General features: G+C 31.4%; 1 protein-coding gene across 2 annotated transcripts; it reads left to right on the plus strand.

Moving 5' to 3' along the window:
* The first annotated feature begins 702 nt into the window (after window positions 1-702).
* LOC127734953 (uncharacterized) lies at window positions 703-9,347 on the plus strand. 2 transcript variants are annotated; one of them, XM_052245004.1, is made up of 6 exons: window positions 703-852; window positions 2,354-2,461; window positions 4,167-4,251; window positions 7,557-7,718; window positions 8,874-8,956; window positions 9,264-9,347. In XM_052245004.1, exons 2-6 carry the CDS (start codon window positions 2,384-2,386, stop codon window positions 9,270-9,272), a joined length of 417 nt encoding a protein of 138 aa, XP_052100964.1. In that variant the 5' UTR covers window positions 703-852; window positions 2,354-2,383; the 3' UTR covers window positions 9,273-9,347. The 2 variants fall into 2 exon arrangements, with proteins under 2 accessions (XP_052100964.1, XP_052100963.1); XM_052245003.1 differs by having other exon boundaries at window positions 703-839.
* The last annotated feature ends 1,549 nt before the right edge of the window (window positions 9,348-10,896 follow it).

The raw sequence follows: 10,896 nt of genomic DNA on the forward strand, positions 1-10,896 counted from the left end.
TTCCAACTTAAATGTTTTTTTAAACAAAATTGATTAACAACTAATTTCTGTAAGAATTTGTATGTGTACTTGCATCTTATCTGACTCTTTGTTTAGAGTTCACTGTTGTAATATTTTTCACCATTAGTAATTTATGAAAAAATAAGCGATTAAGATTTCAGTAGAATTTTACACTATTGTAGATAAACATCTATTCTTATTTAGTCAAAATTCCTCTAAGCCAAATTTCGTTTGGGATCAAAAGAATTCCAATCAAAGGTCACAATAATGAGCTAAAAAGAGGCTGAAATCTGTTATTGAGGAAATATCTCTGAATTATTTTGTTTTCATCATTTTGATACGAGTTTAGTTATACATGTACGTATGCATCGATCGTTTTAAGTGTTTGCAATGCCTGAAATATTTCTTCATGAAAGGTTTCCATTGTCACTTTTTTTTTGGGATACGGTATTTTAAAACATTTCATCGACTGATGTGTAGCGTCATCTTAATGTTTTGTAATATTCTTAAAACATTTCCGGATTTCTCCTGAACTATTAACTAACCATGCAAACATTTTGTTAGAATATTCACCCTATTTAATGACATGAACTTATCAAACCTCACTCTGCTTTATCTATAAAATCTTGAGAAATCAACATCTGCATCAACATTTAAATTGTTTATAAGTCTTCGATTTCAATAGATGCCACTTATCTCACCTTGAACGCCGACCTTTCAGAATGTTTAGTTACCTTATTTTAGTACTATTGCCTATTATAACTTTTGGTTGTTGTCCGCCTAAGACATGGACATCAACGAACTTTGTAAATTATGCCAGTGGCCCGACCCATTTAGAGGTAAGGAAAACATGTTCGTACTTTAAATTACAGTGGATTCAATTGGTTCAGACAGTGGCGATAATGGTTTATCGTCTTGTCATAACGGTTTTTAATCTAAATAAATATTTCCGCTATGTTCACCATATCTATAAAGGTTATATAGTGAAGTTTGATAATATTCAACTGATTCGTGATAATGTAGTATAACATTCAGTCTTATCATTAAAAGTGCATAGCATACTTATATTGTTAGTATTTCTTTTGAACTGTTTCACATTTTGTCATTTCGTTGCCTTTAATAGTTGTTTCTTACAACTGAGTCCTTTGCTCCCATGTGGATCATTATACCATTTACAATCGTACCAAATCTCCTTATTTTCATATATTTAAAAATACGGGAACAAGCTTTAGTTTTTCCTAAATGCAAAATTTACAATCGACATCTTTTATTTTTACTTCCAAGTTTTGACGGTTATACCTCTAATATGTTAGCTTTGGTATTCGTCAAAACAATTGATTTAATGTTGTTGGGGTCAATAATAAACTGTTAACACAGAGATATCTGACCTGTTTGACAAAATCACAAACTTTAACAATTTGTTGACACCACTGGCGAGTCGATACCAGAAACAGTACGCCTTAGTCTCGACGAGACCAAATCAAAGAAGTAGGTTCAACAAAGTTGGTCGAACATGAAAAAGCGCTGGATACTTTGACTATTACTTGAAAAAGAGGGTATGTGGAAAAGTGGAAAACTATTCTTCGAAACAGGCCACGTACAAACCCTTCAAGAGTTATTAAATGTGAAAAGAGCATGACTGTTTCTAAATGATGTATAAAGAGAGAAACTTGTCTACGGAATATTTTGTCTGATACTTTGAATTGGTCAAAAAAAATACTCAAATCTGTTTTGTGGTAACTGGATATCATTTTTCTTTACAAAATACTATGACATCGTTGATGGCAACTGAATCACACGACGTCATAAATATATTCAAAAGGGTTTTACATTGAAGCTTCTCTAAAACAAATAACCATAACCAAACTGAGAAAATATTTTTTTCAAAGTATCAGAAATCGACAACACAAGAAATGTAAAAATGCCAATGAACGAAAAAGACATACGGACAGAGATACAAAAAACGAAAAAGGAGAATAAAAACGAATTCTCGCAAACTAAAGATGATTACAAGTTTCATCAACTTAAAAATATATATACATCTGCGTTTATAGCTACTTTCAATAAAAATTATATGCATGCGCAACTGTTCATATTGATGCAAACATGAGGTGTACTTTTCGTCAGTATCAAACATTTTGTCATCAGAGAACTTGTTTGGATAATTTTTTTAATCCTTATAATTATCATTTACATGTAATCAATGACAAATCAACCCTATCATTCTAATTTTTCCGGTTACGAAAATTGTAAAATCTTGAGAAAAACACCCATTAAAATCTTAACCCACACTTCGATTTTATAAGATGAAACGAAACTGTGCCTAAATACTAATTTGATGTTTTTATTTCAGATTCTTCAATATAATTACTTCGACGATGGTATGTCGGTTATCTCTCAAAATATTACTACTGATCAAGGAATGAAATTCAATCAAAAGTTATACGCCAACTTTACGTCGGTAAGTTTTTCCGATTGGTTTTTCTTTGCAATCAAGCAGTTTTGTTAAACAATTACAAATCAAATGATGCTACTCGGTTTTAGTTTGTAACCCGGAATTCTTTTCTCTCAATCGATTTATGACTTTTGAACACCGGTATACTACTGTTGCCTTTACATTTTTACTACAGAAATCGGTTTGTAGGGTATGGCGGTCTTATATAAATATATGAAACTTTTGAAATCAATTAATCTATCGGTTCCATAGGTACTAGGGAACGGGGCAATTTTTCCTTGAACTCCCCCTTTTTTCCAAAATCCGTTATAGATATTTTTGGTCACTTTGTTTTATATATTATCAGTCACCGCTGTGGAAAGTAAACAAGCAATTGATAGTAAATCGTAAACAAATGTTGTTTCTGGTATATTTATTTAAGTATAACACAGAAAAACACGAAAATATTTGAAATTAAAAGAAAACAAAAATAACGGATTTTAGAAAAAAAGGGGGAGGCAAAAATTGTTATGTCCCAAAGTAACTTTTAGCTAATAACACCAATCTCAAGGAGAGACCCTACTCCGGACACTATTTGGTTTTTGTTTGCTATCACCAAAATCGTTCAGAAATATTCGTATGTATGCAATTAGGTAAAAAAGTAATATGACATTAATAAAGATGAAATGAAAAAAAAATGTTTTAACATTATCAATATGATACCAGAATGCTCCCTCCAATTAAAAGTTATTAATCTGAACGATACGTTGTTTTTAAATATCATTTTGCAATAATTCTTCATCTACATTATAAACCAACTCACAGATAAAAAAAACACACCATTGGAAAGGCTCAAAGTTGTTATATGCAATGGTATACTATTGAAATTTCATGAATAAAGGAAAATTTGGGGTATGATAGCTCTATTTGACAACAATTCGAAAACACAAAAAAAAATGAAAACAATTGTCATTCTAAATTTAATGACAAAAACAAATCCAACCAAGGTTAAAGCATGCTTTTAAACAGCATGTAAATTGATAAATGCACAATGTTAAGCCCTTAATCGTCCAAGCCCAAATGGAAAGAATCAGAAATTTAGCTGAGTACGTTGCCAACTGTGAACTGATGGAAGTAATTTTTTCTTCTCTACACGGGATACTAGAATTAAGAAGCCCATTCTGATTGGATGTGTCCACGTATTGGTACATCCCGCAGAATTAACGGGCTCTTTGGCATTTGTTTTATATCCTTAGTCACTACATTAAACATAAATGAAAAATGACCTGATTTAACCAGTGTAATGTTTTGATCAGTAGTTTTCCCTTTCCTCTTAATGTTACTTATTCAAGGTAAATACTACCTTTTCTAAGAAAAATAATACGAAGCTGAAAGAAAGCCTTTCAATTAGTTGCAAAGAAATTAATTTAAAACAAATATATTTTAATCAAATGCTTCTCTTATATACACGTTCGGTGTGAGCCAAGGCTCCGTGTTGAAGACCGTACTGTGACCTATAATGGTTTACTTTTATAAATTTTGACTTGGATGGAGAGTTGTCTCATTGGCACTCATACCACATCTTCTTATATCTATTAGACTGGTTCTCTTCCTTGCAACATGCTGGTATATGAGTTACTTGTACCTTGCAGAGCCAAACATATAAAGGACAAGAAAGTAGTCTTCTATACTCATCTATTATCTTCAACATTAGGATTTTACATTTATATAGGGAATGCAGTATGTAGTAGATAACAACGGAACATGTATGGGATTTAACATTACTTTTACTGGTGTTGGAGAAGGTTGTATCCCAGGTAGGAAACATTTATTTCCCAGAAAAATGAACGAAGACCAATCTATGAGGGTTGGTGGGATAGGATTTAAAAAAATGAGATGATTTTTTTTTAAAAGATACGAGGAGGGAAAAAATAAACACTTAACAAATGATATGAATTGGGGGATTGATTATAAAAGGACATTATACAGTATTTCAATTATGTATGATTTAAAGAAAAGCCATTTTTGTTTGAAGTATTTGTCCATTCTGTTTCATTTCTTGATTTTCTTGTATTACGAATGTTAGTCATCATGCTACAAATATAATATCTACATGTATGAGCGTTTATAAAAAAAATCTAATTTTAATTTGTATAAAAAGTTTTTAGACTACCATTTCAATTTTCAAAATTTGGAGTTCGAAAATATTAAAAAAATACATGTAATAAAAAGATCAGAAATGTCCTACAAGAATGTAAAGAAAAGATAAGAAATGACCAACAAGAACACAAAGGAAGGATCAGAAATTTCGTACAAGAACACAAAGGAAGGATCGGAAATGTCCTACAAAACAGAAAGAAAAGATCAGAAATGTCCTGCAAAAATACAAAGGAAAGATCAGAAATGTCGTACAAAACACAAAGAAAAGATTAGAAATAGTCTACAAAAACACAAAGGAAAGATCAGAAATGTCTTACAAAACACAAAGTAAAGATCAGAAATTTTCTACAGAAACACAAAGAAAAGATCAGAAATGTCCTCCAAAAAGACAAAGAAAAGATCAGAAATGTCCTACAAGAACTCTAGGAAAAGATCAGAAATATTTAAAAAATAAACACAAAGGAAAGATCAGATATGTCCTACAAAAAAAACAGAGAAAAGATCAGAAATGACCTACAAAAAAGACAAAGAAGATCAGAATTATCTTTCAAAAAGACAAAGAAAAGATCATTATTATCTAACAAAAAGACAAAGAACACAAAGATAAAATCAGAAATGTCCTACAAGAACACAAAGGAAGGATCGGAAATGTCGTACAAAACACAAAGAAAAGGTCGGTCAGAAATGTCTTACAAAAACACAAAGAGAAGATCAGAATTATCTTTCAAAAAGACAAAGAAAAGATCAAAATTATCTAACAAAAAGACAAAGAAAAGATCAGAAATGTCCTACTAAAACACAAAGGAAATTTCCTACAAGAACTCAAAGGAAAGATCAGAAAAATATATTACAAAAACACAGAGGAAAGATCAGAAATGTCCTACAAAAATACAAAGAAAAGATCAGAAATGTCCTACAAAAAGACAAAGAAAAGATCAGAAATGTCTTACAAAAAACACAAAGAAAAGATCAGAATTATCTTTCAAAAAGACAAAGAAAAGATCAGAATTATCTTACAAAAAGCCAAAGAAAAGATCAGAAATGTCCTACAAAAACAGAAAGAAAAGATCAGAAATGTCCTACTAAAACACAAAGGAAAGATCAGAAATGTCCTACAAAAAGACAAAATAGTATCAATTTTACATCCTCTTCAGGATGTAATATTGACACTATTTTGTAACCTTGTAGTAGTACGGTTTCCCTTCGATCGTTGGTTTTGACCTCCTGAGAACCTCATATTGGTTTGCACAGTATTCTTTTTGCCATTGCTAGTTGATTGTTTTAACATAGAGATTTCAATTTGTGTCTCTTCTATTTCCACTTTAACGTTTTCCCACAAAGAGCGAAAGTGCGTTATGTCTTCACTTTGAATATTACAGATCTTTATCTATTCCTGTACAGCTTGCTTTTATTGTTGAAGCTCTTGATAAATTCCACGGTTGGCACTTTCCACTGATGTTTGAACAAAATACAAAGTTGATTCGGCCAAATGTCTTTGTTTTTGTAATTTATATTTTGTTCTCCTTGAAATTTGATAAGATTGTTCAGCTGTTCAACTTCTTAGTAGTGCAATTCTTCTTTGACTTCTAAGGATAACGTCAAATCGTTAATTCTCGAATTTTTGTTGACAATCTCTTTTTCAGGCATTTCTTTCCTGAGTTTTTGAATACTTATTTTTAAACTGTTCATTTCCATTTTAACCGGGAGAATGGTTTTAGTCACAACAATATGAAAATCTTTGTCGTCTAAATTTGAGAATGGAAAATCGTTGTTAATTTACTTTGCAAGAAACTTACGAAGTCTGACTGAGTCCCTTTCTTTCCTTTTCGTTGACTTTGGTACCTTATTGGGCGATAGTTAACTTTAAAATGTTCAAATTTTCCACACCTAAAGTACTTTAAGTTCACATGGTGAAAAGTCGAACATGTTTGAGGCCGATGAAAGCTGTTTTCATCATAAGCGACTCCTTTGAATTTCATTGTCGATTAACAGTTTTTTCTTGTACTGGGTGGTTTCTGTCGAAAACGATTGGAATTCTGTAAACGTTCATATTGTAAATAATGCACGGGATTTTGCAACACAAATTGAGGATTGATGTTTCAGAATCAACAGAATGTTCCGGGTCCTCGCACCAATTGACGTATTGTAATTTTACAACACGGGGGAACTAGCGGTAAATTTGAATAAATAAGAACTACACAAGTTGTACTTTCAATATTCTATTGTTGAATCAAAACTAAATCAATAAAATTGCATAAAACAAAGTAACATATGGAAGTCCATTAAACAGTAACAACGGCACAGTCCGCTGGAAAGTCCTTAAATGCAGCAATACGGGGTCCATAGTCTATCGTTCGGAAATCCTCACTGCCTACACGTTCTAAATGTCCCTTCTTATAACAATTGTTGAATTGTTCTAATATAAAAGGACACTAATTAATATGAATTTGACATCTGATCTTAAGTCTAAATTTGGACTATTCATAAGTACTAAGCTTAATCCGAAATATCAAAATAACATTGACTCTTGAAGTTCTATCTTACTTATTGAACTTCAAGCAGATTGCGACATATGGATTTGAGAAAGATTGTAACAACATAAAACAGTACTGAAAAATTATGAAATAAAGTCATAGAAATTTACACCATGTCAATAGCCTATCCAAAATACAAGATCACGGACCTGTCATTTGTTTTTACTTTTTAAGTTCCGTTATACTTATACTATCAACTTATAATAGTCTTTTAAAAAGCTTGATCTAGAGGAGCGGACATTCTTAAGCAACTTCATATTATTTTATAAAATGGATCAAAAATAGTTTCGGAACTTTCATTTAACTGTGTCAAAATGATCACTTTTCGTCCCTATTTCTTTGTTGTCGTCATGGATATTGCAGTGACATTTGCAACTGTATGTTCCACCGGCTATAAGACCTTTTTAAAGTATTGATTAATATTTCAGATGATGCTATAGTTGCTAAATCTTACATTGGTGTTGGAGCTAACAAGGTACCCGTCACCATGTACAATATGAAGACCAATGTATATAATACATATTTTACTGTAATTGATGATGGATGTATACCATATATGTACGAATCAACTGGTACTTTACCTAATGGAGGTGAGTTAAATGAAAATCAATGCCATTTAAAAATGCATAGTCTCTTGTGGATAGACGTCTCATTGGCAATCATACCACATCTTCTTATTTTTATATGGTACAACAGATTGAAATATTCTGTCTGGATTGCGATCATAAGACAAAGAAACTTTTCATTCGTTAATGATGGTGTGTTGAGTTTTACATCTCATCATGAAGTGACTCATTTCATTAATCTCTTCCTATGAAGGTGACTTTCTATGAAAAAAGAGTGCAATGAAATAACCACAGACGAATACAAACAGACATCCTGACATAAAACACAAAAAAATAAACATTGAACAAACAAACAAGCAATCTCCTCAAAACACTACATATAAAACCAAAGAATAAAATATATGCCAAGTTACTGTTATTGTCACGAAGTCGTCTGTGATATTAAATTTTCTCTTCTTGATCCTCATAATCAAAATATGTGAAAAATGGTTATATAAGGTCAAACACGCCAATTTCGGCAGGTCATTGCATGGCGTCATAGTAACACCTCATCCCTACAGTGTGTTCTAAAGTGTCCAAATGATATATGCCTATATATTTATCAATATAACTAACATAATTTTAAAAGGATTGAAGAATTTTCTGTTTTTGGATTTTGGAGACTAGATACTGCATTGGTCTTATCCGTCTACACACCTGTTACATTATACACAAATCTCCAAGCAATTTCCAATATTATAGTTGTATTACCAGTTGATATAACTTTTGGACTATTGTAAAATTGGTGTTTTCGTTTCTTTATATTTTTCACGCTTCATGGAATTTCTTCATGGCAAATACATGATGCAGACAACAAGACAAACTGAAATTATTGGATTTTGCGTACAAAATTACAATAGCTATCATCCAATCAAATTGATGATGCAGTTTTTAAAACAAATTAAATTATGAGGTGGGACTTAAGAATTTTTCTACTGTCATACAATCCGTCAACCCCTGCATTCATCAATTTAAACAAAGTATAACAGCCAGAATTGTATTTGACGAACTTGTACACACGAATTCAATATCAAAGAAAATGAATCAAGAAACGTATTTAAACATCCTTGATAAGACTTTTATAAAAGTTGCTTGAAACAATGTAGTGATCGAACATCTCTGATTTGTTTGTCTTTGTAGATGGCGCTAAAATGACTGTAGAATATTTCGGAGTTATGGTTGCAAAATCAGACCCAAAGAGAACGATGATGCCAGCAAGTTGTGTAAGTTGAGTATGATTTTTGGCAAAACCGGTCTCGAATATTCTTCGTTAATTTCTCATATTTTTAACACAAAAAGGTACGAACATTGATCACAAAATGTAAAAAAGATAAAAGACTCTACTTCGATGGAGATTAGTGCAATTACAAAAAAATCGTAAAGATCTTCTGTTTAATTTTGTTTTCTGACAGCACAAACAACATTTTCCAAAAGACCAAATGAGTGAAAAGGTATATTTTAACAATATATATATATATATGTGTGTGTGTATTTTAGTTCAAACCATGTCATTTTTTTCTTCTTCTTCAGACAATGTAAGAACAACGTTCCTGGAAATCATAAATAAACTTATTTTCGTTTGCTGGATATCTTGAATAAATATCGTTTGGTTTGTACGAGTGTTTTTCGTTATATTTAAAACTGAATGTTGAACTTTCAACAAACTACATTTAATCATCTTCATGGCGGGTAAATGGGTGTCAGTGTGGTAAGAAATATAACAGAAAATATTTTAAATACTCTGTTCAACAAATATAAAGGTTGGTATCTATCGAAGAGTGTCTGGTACATTCTTCTGAAACATTCTATAATTGTTCGCTCCAGACTTTGTCTAATATTACAAAAAGCCAAAAGCACAAATTTTTTGGGAGCACTAACGTAAAATTAAGCCTATACCTCTGATAGTTCATTGAGATAATGGACGTGAAGCACCAATTAATCATCGTTTTTTGAAGATAAAGTAACCAGTTTTGTGATCGGTAATCTGTTGAGGAATAAACATGACCTTTTCATCACAGAAAAGACCCAATGAAACATCATCTGATATTTAGCTATACCTGCAGATATTTAGTCTGCATATAATATATATATTATAAGCCTGTCAATACTGAGGTTGTGAGCTGGACTCCCGTACGCGACGAGTGCGTTCGACTCCATTCTTAATTGACTAGGATTGTCAGTCCCTTCTGTTATTCCACTAGAAATGATAAAAACACAAAAAAGTTATGTTTTCATAAAACATAATAACAATGTTTCTCGTTTTAAGTTCTGTATGGAGTTAACTGCTCTTTGATTTTCTGTTTCTGTACAAGTATACAAAACTTCATGTTAATGTGTCTGTCCCAAAACAATGGTTGCGTTTATGTTATTATCTGTAACTTGTTATGGAAGCAATTGCCGGAGCGCCGCCTGACAATACCTCTATGTGACCAAAACATTAGTTAAGTTTGTTCGCTACTCTCCTTTTTTTTTTACTTTTTGTCAGATAATCCTCTGGTCAATGTAGTGCCATTAAAAAAACTTGCCCTCTAACCCCTACTTTTATTTTCACAATTTTATTATATTAGCCATTTTTGAAAGTTTTGTTTTGTACAATCCTTGTTATGTTTCATAATTTAATTTTTGGCATATGCAACTATTCCAGTCATAATTACGTTCGATAACTCTGCATGTTACTGGTTTAATTAGGATTATGTAAAATTTACTAGTTACCCGATGAATGGTTTAAAGAAAATTGAAAAATATAGTTATTTCACCTCGGTTAATATCCATTCGAGGTCTTCTTTTATAAATATAAAATAATATTGTAATGAGTTTCATTGAGAATCTGACAACACTAATCAACATAGGTATTGTCAAAACATACATCTACATAGGTATTGTCAAAACTTACATCGTGATTAGGTGCCATGTTTGTTTTCTTTGATTACGTTGATGTTATGACTTAATATCTCCTTAGTCTAGCTATGTCCTTGGCTATCATTATAGTGACAATAACGTGTCATATTTAATTTCAATATAAACAGTGAAATTAAATTGAATTATTTACATGGACAAAATAAGTGTCGAACATCGTCTACATTTGAAAATAATTTGGTCGCCATTTTTTTAATTTTTATAAAAAAAACATCAGCATGTATCAGCTTTATCAAAAGGAACCAAT

The sequence above is a fragment of the Mytilus californianus genome, unplaced genomic scaffold (genome assembly GCF_021869535.1).
Source record: "Mytilus californianus isolate M0D057914Y unplaced genomic scaffold, xbMytCali1.0.p SCAF_3, whole genome shotgun sequence".
NCBI classification, from domain to species: Eukaryota; Metazoa; Mollusca; class Bivalvia; order Mytilida; family Mytilidae; genus Mytilus; species Mytilus californianus.

What these genes read in the sequence shown, in the direction of transcription:
- LOC127734953 (XM_052245003.1), top strand. Translation starts at nt 723, where the DNA reads ATGTTTAGTTACCTTATTTTAGTACTATTGCCTATTATAACTTTTGGT. An exon ending in TATACGCCAACTTTACGTCG is followed by an intron (nt 2,462 to 4,166) that starts GTAAGTTTTTCC and finishes ACATTTATATAG; the next exon opens with GGAATGCAGTATGTAGTAGA. An exon ending in TGGTACTTTACCTAATGGAG is followed by an intron (nt 7,719 to 8,873) that starts GTGAGTTAAATG and finishes TTGTCTTTGTAG; the next exon opens with ATGGCGCTAAAATGACTGTA.